This window comes from Plectropomus leopardus, chromosome 19 (assembly GCF_026936395.1).
Source record: "Plectropomus leopardus strain MGB_pleo_1.0 chromosome 19, ASM2693639v1, whole genome shotgun sequence".
NCBI classification, from domain to species: Eukaryota; Metazoa; Chordata; class Actinopteri; order Perciformes; family Serranidae; genus Plectropomus; species Plectropomus leopardus.
In genome coordinates, this window is record NC_142194.1 from 28,069,411 (window position 1) to 28,089,166 (window position 19,756).

General features: G+C 40.9%; 1 protein-coding gene across 1 annotated transcript in view; it reads right to left on the minus strand.

Moving 5' to 3' along the window:
* The window catches only part of fmn2b (formin 2b), a 35,385-nt gene extending 15,984 nt beyond the window's left edge, over nt 1–19,401 (minus strand). The window contains exons 1-8 of the mRNA XM_088069892.1: nt 17,358–19,401; nt 11,556–11,785; nt 9,337–9,515; nt 8,424–8,580; nt 7,017–7,034; nt 5,793–5,845; nt 1,657–2,633; nt 56–200 (exon numbers count right to left, since the gene is read on the minus strand). Coding sequence (XP_087926018.1) covers nt 56–200; nt 1,657–2,633; nt 5,793–5,845; nt 7,017–7,034; nt 8,424–8,580; nt 9,337–9,515; nt 11,556–11,785; nt 17,358–18,979 — 3,381 coding nt within the window. The 5' untranslated portion in view covers nt 18,980–19,401. The remainder of the gene's footprint in view (nt 1–55; nt 201–1,656; nt 2,634–5,792; nt 5,846–7,016; nt 7,035–8,423; nt 8,581–9,336; nt 9,516–11,555; nt 11,786–17,357) is intronic.
* Nucleotides 19,402–19,756: the final 355 nt, after the last annotated feature.

Consider the following 19,756-nt stretch of genomic DNA (forward strand, 5'->3'; position numbering starts at 1 on the left):
GATTGGCTGCTTTTGACCCTATAACTGTGATTACATGTAATATAAACACACAGACCTGTTTGGCCTTGGACTTGGTGATGGTGTCAGAGAGCGGCTGCTTCTTCTCCTTCACAGCTGTTTTGGAGAACAATTCTACAAACTCCTCAAAGTCCAAGTCGGGCTCCTCGATCGTCTCCCACACCGACGAAGAAGAAACCTCCCTGAGAAACACAAAAGCGAGCTTACAGATTTCAACAGTTAAGCATTGTTATCCCCCTGCTCTTACTGGCCTTAAAAAGTTTTGCTTAGATTTGCATTAAGTGTGAAGTGTGATCCGTAACATGACGTTGCATTTGTTAAAATCCATTCTAAGCATCTTTGGGTGTTGCACACTTTCACACAGCCTTAAAATTAACTTTGTATATGTATGTAACTTTGACTTTAACCCTTTGAAACCTGATTTGACGTCTGTTTTCTTGGGCTGCTACCAGAGAAATAATCCAAACAAGAGGGGAGAGTAAATTACTAGAAAATGTACACCTACCAAAGAAGTAAAATAAAGTTCCAGAAAACTTATCATTCTAATTTAAAATATAATTTATTATTACTATTAAAATTATATTTAGTATAATTATTCAATATAGGTCATTTCCTTTTTTTAATTAATTTGATTTTTTCTTTTTATGTGCTGAATTTCAGGACATTTTCTTGTATCTTTCACTTATTCCATGCTGATTTTTTTGGTCATTACTTTAAAAGTTGTTTAACGCCTTTTTCTTATGTTCTTGAAAGAAATCTGTCAATATGCTTGGGTCTCAAAGCGTTACTACCACTCTCTGTTCTGCCTATAACATTTATTATGGAACATTTCGAGAGCAGGGCTCGTATTTCGACAGGCCAGTGGTGAGCGGTGGCTTGAGGCTGTGTTGCTCATACATGCTGATCCCTCCTGGATGTTCCATTAAAGCCAGTCATTCATTATTTCACTTCATTAATTATGCATTAGTGCAAATATGTACATGTTTCTTCTGTTCATTATTATTGGTGTTGGACCCTCTGAAAAAACATAGTACCTCTGAGAAAACATCACTTTTGCTCTTCTCCTTATGACTGAATATGGTCTGGCATATTCAAATGAACTTTCATGGGTTAAATCATGGAGGAGAAAACAAAAAACAAAACAAAAAAAGAAATGCATCCATTAGTTGGGCAGTTTAAATGAAGTCTAGCAGACTCATTCAAAAGTCTACCACTGAACACACTAGCCTTTGACTTCCAAAACAGGACAACAACTCTGAAGTTCTCAGTAGAGCATCAAATGTGGATTGATCTGCTGCTGAAAATAGTCCCCAACAAATATTCAGTTTTCTCCTGGTTGAGTATTGTTTCGTTAAAGAATACAGCGTTAAGCTGTTTTAAGGACTTACAGAGATTATTTTAATGAAAATTTAAACTATATGTTTGTGCTGAGAGCCACAGACAGGAAGGGAAGTGTAAACATCCTGAGAGACACATTGCTGGCTTTGGTCTGACCCTGCACATATGATTGGTTGAAAACAGGAAAAATATAGAATTGTGCCAATACTATCTTTTTGGTTCTTTCGGAGAACAAAAACAAAAATTTGAAGATTCAAACAATGCATCATCTTGAGACTGTTTGTATTCAACCATATTTACTTTTTGGTGTTGAGCTGGATCCGGGTCCAGTAGAGGGGCTTCATGGGTCTGGGAGGCTCCACCAAGGCCTTCCTGGGCGGCTTCTCCTGGGTCAGACCCAGAGCATACAGCCCCAACGGCAGAGGAGGAGGCAGGGAGCCCAGAGCTCCTGGAGGAGCAGGTGGCACACAGATGGCTCCTGGTGGAGGAGGTGGTGGAGGAGGCCCACAGCCTGGAGGTGGTGGTGGAGGAGGTGGAACTCCTGTTCCTGGTAATGGAGGAGGTGGTGGAGCAATGCCGCCAGGAAGAGGAGGAGGAGGAGGTGGAGGTGGTGGCGGGGCAATGCCACCAGGAAGTGGAGGTGGAGGAGGTGGGGGTGGAGCAATGCCACCAGGGAGAGGAGGAGGTGGGGGTGGGGGTGGAGGTGGAGGAACTGCTGAACCAGGAGCTAATGGAGGTGGAGGTGGAGGTGGTGGTGGAGGCGCTGGCATTGAGCCTCCTGGTAATGGTGGAGGTGGAGGTGGTGGTGGAGGAGGTGCCACAATCTGTCCTTGTAAAGATTGAGGAGGTGCTGCTCCTCCTGGAAGAAGAGATGCAGGCGGAGGAGGAGGAGGCTGCAGCTGACATGAGCACTGGAAGGCGTCCTGTCTGGGAGGAGGCTGCAGGAGACTGCTGACTCCTCCCGGCTCGTTACAAGGCACTTTGAACTTAAAGCTGTCGTCCATGGGGGAGGTCTGCACAGACTTGGCCTCCAGGGGACCCGCAGCAGGAGCTGCCTCAGTCTGCAGGTGAGCATCACACAGCACCCTCAGCAGGCCCTCCTCCCCTCCACACTCCCTGTCCGTGGTGGAGGTGGCGGGTTTCATGCTGTCCAGCAGAGGGGGCTGTCGCTCCAGCTCCGCTATCTTAGTCCTGAGATCCTCGATGGTTTGCTCCAGCTGCTGGATGACATTGACGTGTTTCTCCTTCAATTTGGCTGAAGGCAGCACACATTCCTCCTGCAGAGAGGAGAGCAAAGGTCAGACAAAAAAAAAAATAGCTCTCTCTTTAGTGACATCTGCAGCGGTGTAATGTAACAAAGCTTCATGCTGAAGTTGAACAAGCAAAGACTCTGCTATGCTGCATCATATTTGTTACCTGCTTTCTGGGATAGTCTATGTGTCCACCCCAGCCCAGGATTCCCTACAAATTTTATAGGCCGTTTGGACCAATTCCACTACACTTAATCATGTGAAAAAATTAAGTGGTGCAACGATTTGGCTTGAAAATATGACAAACACATTATGCTCACAATGCTTGCAAAAAGTTTTGTCAGACTTAATTCCCCTGGACATTGCAGAGAAAACTCTACAAATTCACAAAATGCATTAATGGAAACTCTGGCACAAACTGGACCATGAGTAAACTCAGAGCACTGTTGGAATGTATGGTTCAGTTATCCAAAACATTGTACTCTCAGAGTGGCAGAGTGCACTCTGGGCGCTCTGTCTCGTGAGACAAAGCAGCAGAACGTAGAATGGAGTGAATGCGTGATTTACGATACTGTTCGTTAATTCATGGAGAAATAGAACACTGTTTCTTGGAACAACAGCTCTCTCATTTTAGTGCAGAGCGTCAGATTAGATTTACAAACCATATGATTCATCATGCTGTACTATGGCACCACTGACATCAAAGCATTCTATGATATCAAAGCATTCTGTCACATTACAGCGCTCTATGAAAGCTGCGCCTCTGAACTCATGTTACGGCATTAATCAAAACAGAATATGGCTCTCTTTCTGTGCCCTAATTACAATCTAACTGGAAATGCAACTACAGATTCATATACATATGTCCATTAGTGCCACAAGAAAATGCTGTGAAAATATTCCCAATCCAATTTCAGATAAAATATTGAATTATATAGAATATGTTCAGCTCAACAAAGTTCTATATCACCAGGATAGATTTCTCTTGAATGAGGCTGGAATAAATTTTGAGAAAAAATTGCTCCATAAAGTGTAAGAAGATTTTTTTCAGACAGCTGTTGGCTGACACAAACATGATTATTTTTGAAAATTTAGTTTTTTCCTCCTTTATTTACAAAAAAAATATTGTCCACACTCAAGCAGTTATTAAAAACTCTCCAAAATCGAGCAAACAGGTAGACTAAGGACACCATCAGTTTGACTCTCAATACAGCCCTCTCCCACCTCAAAAGACACAACACCTACATCAGGATGCTCTTTGTGGACTACAGCAGAGGTGGAAGAAGCATTCAGATCCTTTACTTAAGTAAACGTACTAATACCACTCTCTTAAAATACTGTGACAAGTAGAAGTCCTGCATTAAAAATGTGACGTAAGTAAAAGTATCATCCCAAAACCTTAAATTCATAAAAAACACAAAAAACCCCCAAAACTTAAAAATGGAAGAAAAAAAAAATTAAAATTATAATAAAAAAAAATTGAAATACCCCCAAACTCATAATTATTAAAAAAAGAAGAAATAATCTGTAAACTCAAAGTCATTAAAAGTGTTGGAGAAACACAAAACTCAACTCCACACCCAAACTCAAACATACATATTAAAAATAAATAAATATAAAAAAAAACCCTAAACGTTTATCAAAAGAGTTGGCAATTATTTTTTGAGAGTCAAATGATTGATCAAACAACTCATCACTGCAGCTGTGCTTGTGTAAACTGTTTGGTAATTCAATAAAAAACAAAACAAAACACTATATTATAAAACTCCTGATTTTAATGCAAAAATCTTAATTTCTAAAGTAACCAAAGCTGTTTGATGTATGTGTATATGTCGTGAAGTAACTATCTTAAATTTGTACTTAAATACAGTACTTGATATAATATACTTTATTGCATTTTACCACACAGTTGTGCATTTAATGTCATCATCCTGCATCCCCCATATCCAGTTGGATTCTTTTTCTCATCAACCACCCCTCACTGTCAGACTGGGCAAGCACATGTCCTCCGCCCTCACCCTGAGTCCTGGTGTCCCCCAGGGCTGTGTGTTGGGCCCCCTTTCTCTATGCACTCTTCACACACGACTGCCGACCCATTCACAGTTCAAACATCATAGTTAAGTTTGCAGACAACATGCAGCAACAACAACATGGTCTGAAAGACCCAAAAAAAACCAAAACAAAACTGGAGATCACTGCGGATTTCAGCATAACGATGAAGCCCCTCCTCACAGCCAAAATAAAGCCAATTTGCATTGTTTAACATTGATTGTCAGAACAGTTAGCACCCACATGTGGGTTTTTGGAATTCTGAGGGTATTAAAAGAAATCAAAATACAACCATTTAAGGTTGAATGTCCCTCTCCTAAGCAAAAACAAAAAACATAACATAAAATGGTGCAACAAAAAGACTAAGAATATCATTGTGGAATTCAGGCGCACGTGAAGATGAAACATGTCAACACAGAGGCACTGGAGAGTCACCAGCGTCAAGTTCCTGGTCCGGTCGATCACAGAGGATCTCTGTTGAACACCTCAGCAGTAGTGAGTAATGCACAACCTTTATTTTCTTAGAAGACTAAAGAGAACCAACCTACCCCAAAAACTGGTTGTCAGCTTCAGCATAGAGAATATCCTCACCAACTGCATGACAGCCTGATACATGATCTGCACTAAAGCTGGCAGAAAAGCCCCCCAGCATGTTGTGAAAACAGCACAGAACATTGTTGGCATTGAGGTTCCATCACTACAACATCTTTATAACACTCGCTGTGTGAGACGGGCAAAAATCAACCTCAAAGACATTATTACACACCCTGAACTCCATCTGTTCCAGCTCCTCCCATCAGGCAGCCGCTACAGATCAATTTGCACATGCACAAACAGACTGGAAAAAAAGCTGTGACTTTACTAACCTCAGCCATTTCCTCAGTCCATCAGGAACAACCACCACTGGCCATGTGCAAAATTCCTATCCATATTCACTTTCTATCAATCCACTCAATGATCATATGATGCTATTATTGCACTTTTATATATTTTTTACACTTAGTACTGGGAATATTTTGTATAGTATTGCTTGTATTTTGTACCTAGGATTTTAGATTTTAACCCTTTAAAGCCAAAGGTTTGATTTCTCTCTCAGCTTTAGCTGGAGGTAAACTCGAGAAAATGAAAGTGACTGACCTCATAGCTCTCCTTCTGTGGTTGTGTCAAACCCAAGATGGCTGCATGGTGTTCTGTACAAACAGACATATCAACAGTTAGTACTACACAGAACAACAGAGATAAATTAATATGATTGTCTGCCTTCTTTGAGTTAAGGTACAAGGTAGATTTGTCATTTTTTTAAACTATGTTTTAAAAAAAAGAAATCAAATAATTAATTAAATAGTTAATTAACAAACATCAGTCCTAATCGTAAATATCAAACATTCATCAATTTTCAGAATGTTAACCCTTTAAATACCAGTTTTTTTGCCATGATGCCACTATGTTTTACATTAAATGTATGGGTGTATGGGTGGGTTTTATTTTCAATATACTACAGGCAGAGTAATTTTTTCTTTTGATGATAACAGTCTGGGGTATATCAGTCATTAGCAGCATCAGTGCACCTAGTAGAAATAGCATGTATTTTCTTCATATGCCAAATGTGATAAAAAAAAAATCACATCATCAGGTGGAAAACAGTCAAAATGACAAATTCCAAGGCAAAAGCCCAGAATGACACCCAAAAATAATGCAATGCATGTTTTTATGCTTTGACAACTGTGGGATCAGAAACTGCAGTTTAAATGGGTTTCAGTGGGGCATTTTTTGCACTTAACAGTCTGAATGTAACAATTTAGTTTCCACAGTGTATGTTAAACTTATTGTAGAAGCTGAGTTGGAAATTCCAAGATTGAACAAAAATGCACAATCTTGCCAAAATGTATACCATGCGCATGAACACAGCCAAAATGATCAAAAGATTCAGAATTAAAAGTGTGTAAATTATGCCAAACTGTCCCTAATGGTTAAGTAATTACGAAGTAAAAGAGCCAATATCAGCCTACATAAAAGGGATTTATATGATACTGGAGAAACCTAACCTTACTAACAAAAGAAAAGAAAAAAATTGAGCTTAGACTATTTGGACAAAAGCGAAAGCTCAAATACCAAAGTGGCCAAAGATGATACAAGTGTTATACTTTGTGAGCAGGTCAGTATTTATACATCCCCAACTGGGACTCTCCACCCACTATGGAGGGGTAGGCTTATTTCTAGTCGTGATATTATCAAACAGGCTGACAAATCTTCATCCGAGACTAAACAACAATGCCAATGTGTAAGCATTCTCTCAAATTCTCTCACTTCTCTGAGTAAACACAAAAATGCAGCCCACAACATACAGAAATGATGACTCACCTTGATTGTCTTCTGAAAAGCCAAAGCATGAAGACCAAAAATCCCATTTAAATGCCGACAGGAAAATGGAAAAAAGGGGAAAAGAAACATGAAGGTCAGAGTCCGTGAATAAAGCTGAATGCAGATAAAATCATCAGTGAGTTTTAAACACTTGGATGTCTTGGTTTTGACAGGAGTAGCAATGCTGTCCTCCTCCTGCTGGCCAGCACCCTGCCACTTTCACCTCCCTACGTTCTACTTTCTCTGTTGGAGGGTGACACAATACTGAAAGCAAGGTGACAATGTCTGAAAAAAATATGGATGACATACATCTGCAGTATTATACAACAAAATACAGACTATCTGAGAAAGCCCCCACCAAAAATCCCATAGAAATCTTACGGGTGATATTACTTTAACACAATTGTGTCAGGGGAGATATTTGCACAGTGTGGTTTTGAGTTTGAAAAAAGTAAATGACATTATTACAGGAATATTGCAAACAGTTTTTCATAAATGACTTGTGTCAAGATGTGTATGAGAGAAGCATTCAGTATATGTCCATATTTGATAATTAGTTCATCTAAGAGTGGTCAAATCATGCTGATTATTAAGCATCTTTCAAGCATAGAGTCTGTGTAGCCCTTATTTAAGAGTAACTAAACCCCAAACCACTGTCTTCAGTTCAAAAGCCTGTGCTGTTGATGCATTCTGGTCCAATGCTTGACATTTGAGTGCAAAGTATTAAAATTCCAAATATAGTGTATAAATGTATTTAAATGTGCATAGTAACTGCCCTCTAAAGGTTGAAACCTGCCTATTGCAAATGAATGTTGCTATTGGCTGATCCTGGTAGCAGGAGCTGCCCTCATCACAAACCAAGGCCCATGTCGCTGCTCTCTCACCAATATACTACTCTGTGTGTGTACAGGGGCAGGGAGGTGCTGTGGATCGAGAGGTGGCACAATTGGGTGACTGGGTGTGTTTTAAAGTGCTATATATACAGTATATATGTATTCATATTTGTATATTCTTAAATATGTTAAGATAACAGAACTTGCAGATGTCCTGACTTCATCAATAGCAAAATCCTCTTTGTCATCATCAAGTTCAGTCATGCTGCATGGGCTTACAGAAGTTGCTAACAGTTGAAAAGAACAAGGTCATTTCACTTGACATTTTTTTAAGTTCACAAAATTAAGTAAATACAGCTAAATTTCAAGTAACCATAACACTTTGATATAAAGTAAACATACATTTAGATTTATAGTTATACTTTAGTTTTCAAGACAATCGGTTTTCAAGATTATTTTTAATAAGAATAATTTGTCAGATTTTACATTGCAGCAAAAAGAAGAGCTACAACAGACAAAGCAGCCAATGTGTGATGTATTTGTATATGTGCATACCATGAGTGAGTGTTGATCTTACCTGCCTCTGTGGATTTGAGTCCAGTACTGTTGTCTCCGCCTGGCTTGGCTGGGGGCCAGGGGCCCTTCAGCTGCCCTGGTAGAATTTTGCCTTCGAGAGGATCCAGAGAGTGAGGTGGCTGGTTAACTGCTGCCCATGTGTACAGCTGGTCATGCTGAGGGAACAAAACTCTTGTTAAATGCTAAATTTTTGGTGTAGGTAAAGAATTACAAGTACATTTTTGCAGTGCTGTTGTAGTGAGTATCAGCATGACAGTGATTTGGTCGTAGGAGTTTGACCAGGTTGCTTTTGTGCCACCACACTTCTTTGCTAATGCATGGATGGATGAGAGACAATCTACATATTTGGTTGGGATCTTGCAAGGCTACAACTACTAGCGGCCAAGCAAGAGAGTAACGTCCCTGTGGTGGGCTCTGCAATACAACTGATCACAGTAGAAAGCGGCATGCAAAAAAGGGCAGACAAATTTCAAAACATACTGAACGATGATGATGAAGATGATAATGACTGCTATGACGAAAGTGACGATGATGGCAATGATGATGGTTATGATGACGTTGATGATCATGATTAGGACAATGATGATGTTGATGACGATGACGATGATGACTGTGACGTTGATGATGATGATCATGATGATCACGATGATGATGACGACAGCGATTGTTGCACAGTGATGACAAAGATGATTATGCTGATGATTGTGACTATGCCATTGGTGATGATGACTGTGATGACGATGATTATGACAATGGTGATGAATATGACTGACAAAAATTTTGATGCTGACGATGATGATGATGATGATGATGATAACAGACAATAATGACGATGATGAGATTTTACACTGAAAAATTATCAAAGCAAATGAACAGATTTAGGTGAAGGTGTGTGAAGTGTGACTGCATACATCGAACTTGGCTGCAGCTGTGGGGGTGATGTGGGCACTGCTGCCTCCCAGCTGCTCTCTGAAGCAGTCAGTGAACGGCAGCAGAAGACCCATGGCCAAGATCCTGGAGCAGAGCCTCTCAGCCTCCTCCGGCTCCTCCTGCTGCTGCTGCAGGAACAGCTTCTCCAGGAGAGTTCGACCTGCACAGCCAGTGAAGAAAACAAGGCTCATGTAAAAAACAGTGGCAGTCCCAAATCTATTATGAACAGTCAGTTTTGCTTATTTTTAGGAAAAGAAAAAACACTTGATTACTATCAGAGAAAAAAAAACTTGGTCATGTGAACAAACAGAACTTTGCTTTCACACACTACAGAAACAGCGTTCCCACATCCATATTTATTTCAGTCATCCACTGTCCCTCTGGCCCGCCCTACGCAGACATCCCCACTCTTTATACTTTTGTGCAATTACCACAACAAAAGATCCCTAGCAACTTTGCATTGACATTGTTTTTGTGTTGCAAGCATGTAATTTTAACACATTTTATGCCCCCCACCACATAATGCAGGCTGTTCTCATGCACTGTTTGTACATATCCACACAAAAAGTAATGCACAGCAACTCATATATATAACCCACATTATAGGGAAGGCTCATTTGACCATGTAGTAGTAGTAGTAATAGTATAAATACCAAAAGTCTGTGTGGGCAGGCAGGTTAGAGTAGTGGATGGGTCAAACAACACTGTACTTACCACCAGGAGAACAGTTTTTGGAACTGTGTGAAACCAAGTGAACCCTGAACTATTTTGACATATGTCACCACCATGATTCTTTTCCTAAACTGAATCTATTTAACCTTAACTGAATCTATTTAACTTGACTTGTCTAAATTTAAAGATGGCGAAACATATTTGTTGCAACCTGTTCTCATTATGAACTTATATAATACTGCCACTTTGACAGTACTTTTGTAATAGGTTCGCCAAACCAAAAAACACACACAAAAGCCACACATTTTGCGTGTGCATAAAATGCAGCTGGAATGCGTCAGATAAGAACGCCACCGGACAAACCGGGTTGCGGTTTTATTGTGCACCGCCATGCTTGCTTAATTTTAAGTAATTGTCTTTTCATATTTTAATAATTTCTTACTTTTTTGGTCCAGTTCTTCTTAAGTTGTTCATTGCTTCTTCTTGTGCTTTTAAAATAAATCAAGCTAATTTGCTCCAGCGTGACCAAATTGTTAATTTCTGAGAAAGGTAGAAAAGACAAAGGGTATTACTGTGAATTTAAGGAGAAGCACATGAGCAGACATAGAGCAATGAAAAACAGGTTGAGCTTGTCTCCAGTTAAAAATATCTCTCTATGCATTTATTGATGTCCAACTCTCTGACACAAATGCTAGCACTGTATGCCAAAGGTCAACATCTATTTTTAGGGGATTAACTGCATGCTTTTAATGTTGGCATTGGAGAGGTTATGTTTCATGTATTGATCTTTGATTGAATGATGTTTTCACTGACCTGCAGGTAAAGAAACATCAAAGTTATTGTAAAATTAATCTACAGGAGATTTCTCAGCTGTTTCAGAGCTACTGGGTCGGAGTAGTGTGTAAATCCTGCTGGAGATAATGGTGACTGGGTTTCTTATGCTGCAATCAGGCACCTTTCACATGTTTTTACATTTTTGGTTTAGGTTTGATTTCTTTCAAAAACATGAAAAAATGCAAACACGCAACTGGGCAAGAAATGTCCTGTAAACTGCAAGAAATGAGTAGATTTAGAAAATAATTTATTTTAAAAAGCTAGGGAAATATGTCCATAGAACTCTATTTATGATTATCATAATTAAATATTTAAAATGATTTCAAAGGATTACTATTATTTTTAAGCACCTTTTTGGGATAATTTCCTTGTTTTTCTTAAATGTATTAATTAACTTATTATTTTTGCTTTCCTGTTTCTTTGTTTGTTTGTTTGTTTGTTTGTTTGTTTTCTTTTTGCTCATTTTCAAGTAATTTATTTTACTTTTTACAATTTTCTTGCTAATTCTAGGTCGCTTCACAAGTTGCTCATTGCCTTCTTCCCGAGTCTCTGAAAGACGTTTCAAAGGGTTAATAGAACACAATCAGTGCTTGTTTGTCCTCAGAGTCATTGATGCACATTTGTTACATTTCGTCTCCTGCTGTCTGTATGCCCTCAGGAAACAGAAACAATCATGTGAACGCTCTGTGCGTACCTGTGAAGACGTCCTGGAAGCCGCAGGTAGAAACTTGTCCACAAGAGGATCTTCTGGTCGCACACAGGGGTTGGCTGCCACCTCCTTTGTAGCCCACTAGATATTCTCCTGAACCTCCTCCATCCTCCTCTCTGCTCCTCATCCTCCTCTCCAGCTCCTCCGTCCAGTCGGCTGAGCGACTGAGAGGCCCAGCGAGGCTTCGGGAGCGCTGCCTGCGTGCAGCCATCGTCCTGTCAACATTCACATTTCAGGTTAGCTGTTCTGTGAAAACACATAACTCAAACTGATAACACAGGGGACATTACAATGACGACATAAGAACCCGTGTTCTTGCATTTTTCAGTCTATTCAGTATGTATCTTGTTCTTTGAAAGCAGACTGTTTATTTATTTTTATTGATTTAACCCTTCAAAACCTGGTGCAACAGCACACTTCCTGCGCTGCTTTCAGACGCCTTTCACAAGTATTTCAACCTTTCTACTATGAGCAAATTAATGTGAAATGTAAATTTCTTTCAAAAACAGCGAAAATAATACAATGAGCGTTGGTTTGAAATGACCTACTAACTTCAAGAAATTGGTAGATTTAGAAAATTATTTTCTAAATGGCTAGGGACAAATTTCTAGGGGAAAAAAAGAAAAAAAGTCGGGATACTATAAACTATAAAACTATATTCATAATTATCATAATTACAATATAAACTGCAAGTTTATATTAAAACTACATTAAAGTTTATGTTATAGAATTATTATAATATTTTTAAGCACTTTCTTCAAGTGTTTTTTGCCTTGTTTTTTGTTTTGTTTTGTTTCTTTCAAGCGTATTTTTAGGTTACTTTCCTGTAGTTTTTACTGATTTCTTGCCAATTTTTGGGTCATTTTGTTGCTTATTGCCTTCTTCCTATGTTTTTAAAAGAAATCAAGCTAGTTTGCTTTTCTATTTTTTATACAAAAATCTTAATCTGTAAAGTAACTAAAGCTGTTGGATAAATGCAGTGAATTAAATTATCCTCTGAAATATAGTGGAGTAGAAGTATAAAGTGGCATTAAAAGAAAACATTCTCATGTACAGTACAATGATGAGTAATCATCATAATTAAATATTTAAATTTTGTCACTTTTTCCAAATCTTGTTTGCCTTGTTTTGTTTGTTTGTTTGTTTTTATTAATTTTCAGGCAATTTTCTTGTTCTTTTTACCAATTTCTTGCACATTTTTGGATCATTTCTTCTTTCGCTGCCTTTTCCCCATGTTTTTAAAAGAAATCTAACCAAAACATTACAAACATTTTGTTTTTGTAACTTTCAGGTAGCCTAAAGTTCCAATTCATTTCCTTGGATGAAAGTCAACTTTTAAAACTCAAATGTCTGCTTTAGTCAGGTGACTCGTCTGAGCATGAATACAACTGAAAGGGACACTGATGTGCACTGCATTTTCACACAGTGATGTTACTTCAACAACAACAAAAGCAGGCATGATGCTAACTGCACAGCTCTGTATATCACCAGGGTGTTCTGTCAGAGCTGACTTCAGTACTATATGGAGATTATGGGAAAGGATAAGTGGAAAAAGCAGGTTTACTGTCCAGACATGAAATACATCAACATCGCTGGCTCATCGGTCTGTTTAAGTGATGACCTTTGGTCATTTAGACAAAGGCGACTTTCACACCGATGTTCCTCACAGCTCTGACATGAGAGAGTATTTATGGAAATGAAGTGAAGTGACCATCAAGTGAAAGGGTGCATGTCTATAAGGGTCTTAAAGGGACAGTTCACCCCAAAATCAACAATACATATTTACTTCTACCTGTAGTGTTATTTGTCAGTCTAGATAGTTTTGGTGTCAGTGCCTGAGAGTTGGAGATATTGTCTGCCTCCTCTCCAGTATAATGAAACTAGATGGCACTTGACTTCTGGGGAGTTTACTACAAAGCAAGATTAGTGCCTTAGTGAGATCTGTTGAGTCTAAAGCCATGGTTTCCTGTACTATGAAGACTGCTATCTTTTACCCTTGCTAGATCGCCATGGTAACTTATGTGTGAAACTGAACCTGGTGGGGAGCAGGTTATATTCTGAGTTTCCGCTTGAAATCAGTTAAAAAGCATCTTTCACAGCTTCTCTGAGGAGCGTCACTCTATAATCAGTGTCAGCATATGAGCCATACAGACTGTCAGCTGAGAAAACGTTTTAATCACACTTTGTACAACTTGTTGAACCATAATGTGACATGAATATCAACAAACGAAGCCGTGCATTAACAGTATTGCTATATGCATCATTTTTTTTTCTTTACAGAGGAAAGAAAGAAAAGCCAAACCTGAGCAAGAATACTGTTTACCTTAATCTTATTGTTGTGCATGTGTGTGTGGTGTTTTCCGGTCAATTTGTAAAGGAAGCTTCTTTAAAACCACAGATCGCTTTATGCATGAACAGGTCACTATATATTTTTAATCAGGATGATTTTATATTAAATGCAATATTATCCCTTCCAATCATACCATACTGTATTACCCCTTGTGTTTATATGCTTTTCACTGCTACTGTAGAGCTGATAGATTAGTCTGTTAGTATTAAACAGATTGCCTATATTAATTTGTGCATTCACTATATGTTATTTTCTGTCAGTGTCACTGTGCTGTAATAGTAAATTTAAATATTCTTCAAAGGGCAGAAGTAGGCAGCCCGTGAATTATTATTTTTAAGTGTCAAATGACTTGCTGACAGTCTGAAACAGAAAGCCTGAGTTAACAAAGAAAGTTGATAGACAGCTTCATGGTTCCTGTTAGCTCTGACCGAGGCTGCAGGGTTTATTGAGCCAGCTTAGTTAAAGAGAGCCGGGCTCTGTTCAACTTGCTTCGTAGTTTAACCCCTGATGCTTGGAGACTCAACAGTAATGTCTCTTTCCAGAAATCTTTACATGGTTAATTCAGATTAATCTACCGTAGTTGTTGCTTGCAGTTTCATGCAGGAACTACAAACGAATCACCGTGCAGAAGGAAGAGTGCATCTGTAACAGGTGTGTTCAAGTAATAGATTTGTAATTCAACAAAAGTCCCTACTCAGTATCTATTTTCACGTTGTCATATCGTTGTCATGTTTATTTATTTTACATATATTTGTATTTTATTTTGAAATGTGTTTTATTTTCGTTACTTCCTGTTATGACGTCACTTCCCCTACCTTCGCGCTACTCTTCTCAGTCACATTTATAATACATTATAATACATCCATGCAGTCACATCATGCCCTGCTGAGGAGAGGAAAGAGTTTGTAGTTGCTCCTGCTCACAGAGAGCTAAAACATGGTTTAAACTTTATATAGTGATTCAAATTTGTGTTGTTAGGCTCACAGATATTTTATGAACATTTATGAACATAAACATTTTATGAACACATTTTTGCATGCTAATTTACCAATCTCAAGCTAGGCTACAAGAGCATGCAGGTGGTTTCTCAAGCAGTCTGCTGTATTTCTTCTCTTTCTTTTAAAGGTGTGTATGTTGAAACCTAGTCATATGAAGCTGTTGTCCTGAATTTATTGCATGTTGCACAAGTATGCAAGTTCTTTTGTTTGTTTTCGTGTGTATTTATATTATCAACACAAATGATTTTGTATTTTTGATAATACATAGTATGTTATTGTGACATGTTTAAATTCATATTGTTCATTATAAAACGTTAAAAAAATTGCCACTGTTGAGTATAAAAAAAGGGCGGCACGATGGCCTCGTAGTTAGCACTGTTGCCTCACAGCAAGAGGGTGCGTGGTTCGTAACCTGGTTGGAACGGGGTTCGGTCCGTGGGCGGGGGCCCTTCTGTGTGGAGTTTGCATGTTCTCCCCGTGTCTGCGTGGGTTCTCTCTGGGTTCTCCGGCTTCCTCCCACAGTCCAAAGACATGCAGGTCAGGTTGCCCTAATTCTAAATTGCCCTTAGGTGTGACTGTGAGCATGTATGGTTATCTGTAAATATGTGTCGTCACTGCGATAGTCTGGCGACCTGCCCAGGGTGTACCCCGCCTCCTGCCCCATTGACAGCTGGGATTGGCTCCAGCCTCAACGCGACCCTTACGAGGACAAGCGGTTACAGAAAATGAATGAATAAATGACTGAGAAAAAAAAGTCTTTTAAAGGAACTTTACAGTCAGAATTTGTCAAAAGGGAATTTTACACTATCCGATCAGACAAATATTGAAATGTATTTTTCATAATGTTTTTGTGACATTATTGTATGAATGTTTTTAAACATGCATTAGTTCAGACAGCTGAGGAGAAGTGTGCATGTTGAACCCCAGTCATATGAAGAAGCTGTACTGAATTTATTTCATTTTGCACAGAGCTGGCATGCAAATAAATCCTGCTCCAGTGGCAAGAGAGCTATGGTCCCTGTTTCATCCTTCTAGACAACACAACGCAGAGAATAATCTACAGCTACACATCTACTCATGGATGAGAGGTAACTACTTACTCACCTGAGCTGGCTAATGTTACACCTCGCGTCTATGAGAAAATGTACGTTTCCATAGGTGATGCGGTTAGAAGGTTCAAAGAATGAGTTTCTATATGAAACTGCAAGTCACAAGCTCATTATCTTAAGTAACTGCTCCAGCCTTTTTTGGAACAAGACATTGCTGTTGATATTTTTGGCACTCCAAGGCTGAGTGCCATCTAGTTCCATTATATTGGAGTAAAAGTAGACATCTCTACGGTGAATAACTCCAACATTCAGCAACTCACACCAAAACTATCTAAACTGATAAAAAGCACCACAGGTAAGAGGAAAAATATTAACTTTTGATTTTAGGGTGAACTTTCTCTTTAGGTTTTTTTTGGTGAATGGACTAACTCGTGCAAAAAACGCTGTTATGATATTTCCATTACTTTTACAGTGGTATTGTGGAATATTAAAGTGATGTGTGGAAAATGCATTCTTGATATAATTTTTTCATTATTTGAATCCAAAAACTGCAATGTACGAAACTCCAGTTTAGGAAGTTAGATCCATTTAGACCTCTCCAATAAGAAGCAATCATCCAATCCCAGTTTTGCAACATTAAGTACACCCAGCAGGCCTGTCGGTCTTTCTTCACACTCTTCACTGAAGTGTGTGCAGCTGCCTCTATTAAAAGCCACACTCAGTGCCCAAGCATGCTCAGGATGAAGATTTTGGATGTTTTTTTTTCTAAATTAGCTTTCAAAAACCAAAAATACAAGAGCAAAACTGCAACAAATGGGTTTACCCTTTGAAACCTGGGAAAATTGGTTTGATTTCTTTCACAAATATGGGAAGAAGGCAAGAACAACTTAACACACGGCCCAAAAATTACCCAAAAAGTGCAGAAAGAAATATTTTTTTTTTTGGAATCTGTGGGACATATCTTGCCAAGTTGTGCCAAGCCCCCCCCCTTTTTTTTTTCTTTTTAAAGAAATCAAACTAATTGGTATATTTAGAAAGTTATTTAAGAAAGGCTATGGAAAAATATTGGGGGGAAAAAGAAAGACTAAGGAAAAACTATATTTCTAATGATCATAATTACTTATTTAAATTTATGTTATTATTTAAAGTTTGTTGTAATTTTTAAGCCCCTTTCTTAGAACTTTTTTCTTCTTTATTAATTTTCAGGTAATTTTCTTGAACTTCTTAAAACTTTTTTGCCAGTTTTGGGGTTATTTTTTCTTTCGTTGCTTGTTTTTGAAAAAAATGAAAAAAAAAAAATAAAAAAGCCAATTTTCCCAGGGTTCAAAGGGTTAAAGAATAACAATCAATAACAATCATTACAATGAAGGTGTTGCAGGACCTAAGGTACCTGTGGAGGTGATGGTGGGCTCTGCGCGGGGACAGAGGGCTGTGGGACGGGGACAGGGCTGGGGACTGTCCTGGGGAGCTGAGCTGTCTCGTGGTGGTCTTGATGTAGGAGGGGAAGATGGGGGGGTAGGGTTTCACCACAGGGCTAGAGGAGGTGGAGGAGTGGTTGGACCTGAGGAGTCGTTTGGCCAGTGTGGGACTCTCTTGGGGAGGCAGAAAGCTCACGCTGCTCCTCCTGACCTCGTCCTGGCTGGAGGGGGAGGCGCTTATGCCGGCAGCAGAAGAGTGGTGAGATCCAGTGCTCAGGCAGTCCTCTAGGGACTCTGCACTGGTACCTGAGCCCAAGTGACCCTCACCTTCTCCGAACATGGTCCCTGAACTGGGCCCCTCAGTGGCTTCAGGACTCCTACTGAGGCCATCTGCAGCTTGAGGACTGAAATTCACCTCCTCCTTCTCCTCTTCTCCTTCATCTCCTGCTTCCTCCTTGTCCCCTGGGCATTTCCCCACACTGTCAAATGTGAGGTCAGGGAAGCTGTTACCACTGGTTGTCATGGCGATCGGGCTGCCTGCTGCCCCCCCTGCAGTAGCCATGACGACGGCTGCGTGAGGGGGCTGCTGCACCCAAGCATGCTGGTCTTTTGTGCCTGTGGCAACACAAAGAGAGGCTTCTCTCTCCCTCGGCTCCTTCCCATTTAGCTCCGGATGCTCCACCCCCTCCTCCTCCTTCTCTTCCCTCCTCTCCTGCACCTCTGTGTGGATGGGGAGGTGTGCTGCTGGAGGCTGCTCCGTGTGCTTCACAGAGCCGCACAGAGTTCCCGTCTCCAGGAACGACAGGGCGTCAGAGCCCAGCTCCAACTCTGGAGTCAGGTCAAGCTCCTCAGGAGGGGTTAATTTAACTCCCCCATTACTCTGCTTCCTCGTCCCCTCCCCTCCTGCCCAGCTGAGATCCCTTTCACCTCCCTGTGCTTCCACAATTGAGTTAACCCCCCCATGCTGCTGCTGGTGCTGCAGCCTGATAGCAAGCTGGATGTCTGCGAGTAAATCCTCGTGGTCGGCTGCTGAGTGGAAGCTGTAGATGTCCGTGTCCGACCCTGAGCTCCCTCCCTTCTGCCCTCCATCCTCTGCGGGAGATGTTGCTGCTGTGGAGGCTTTCCGCTGCACCTCCTGCTTCTGCTCTCCATCCTTTCTCCCTGGCTCTGCTCTCTTTTTCTTCTCGGCCTCGGTGTCCGACTGTCCCAGCTCATCTGCAGACATCTCAGGTGTTTTAGTGTCCAGTTCGTCATGTTGAGACACTAAAACGTCCTCCTTTGAGCCCGTCACTGAGGAGCACGCGTCTCCTTTCCCTTTCAGGTTGCCCTTTCTCTTCCGGATGGAGAAAACGGAGGACTTGGACTCAGATTTGTTTTTCTTCTTTCCTGGTCCTGTGCCATGCATCCCCCCTCCTCCTCCTCCTCCTCCTCCACCACTGCCTGCTCCTTTACCTCCATGCTTACCATGGAGTTTCTTTCCTCCTTTTTTTGTGGTGTCCCCTCCTCCCTCTCTCCATCCTTCATCCAGTGAAGGGTAGCTTCCATTACCCGACGCCGCTGCAGCTTTCCTCTGCTTCGCCTCCTGGTTGCCCATGTTGACAGAGAGCGTGTGATGGCCTTTCCTCTCAGGTCATGCCTGTCAGGGCTCCTCCTGGCTGGGGGAGCTGTAGATGCCTGTGCCTGGGGAGCGTAGAGGCGTTTCGGCCTAATCCGTGGATGCAAGTCTGGCAGAGGAGGAGGAGGAGGAGCTGCTGGTGCTGATGGTGCTTTTTTTCATTGCTGTGTTGTGCGACGATCTTCCTTGTTGTTTTGTGGTGACGAAGGCTGGCGTGGCAGTGATGTTGACGCTGATGCAGGAGAGACACACAGCTCCCTCTTCCTCCTCCCCTCCCTCTCTCTCACTCTGTCTTACCCTCCCCCTCCTCCTCCTCTCCATCTGCTGAGAGGAGTGACGCAGGCACTGCGTGCTCCATGGAGCAGACTGGGAGGCAGACTGGGAGAGATGCAGAGACACTGGGATGGGGACACAGAACTAGGCCTGCTGGGAAAAAAAGAAGAAAAAGACCTGTATGGAATAAAGATGCTGCTGGCAACTGGGACACTGTGCTGGTGCTGAGGAGGTGGTGGTGGGGGGTGGGGTGGAAATGCACACCCTCCTCTTGGCTGAGCATTCTCACAGTCTGTCACTGCAGCTAATCACACAGTTGCTCACTACATCTCCCATAATTCCCTGATTCCTGCCTACATTACCCACAGTGCTCCATGTGAGCTGGACTCCAGCACCGGGAGCTGGCACACAGCTCTCTGTCACTGAAGGATGCTGGTTCTCATGTCAATGATGAGCCTTCATACACAAACGACAATACTTGTA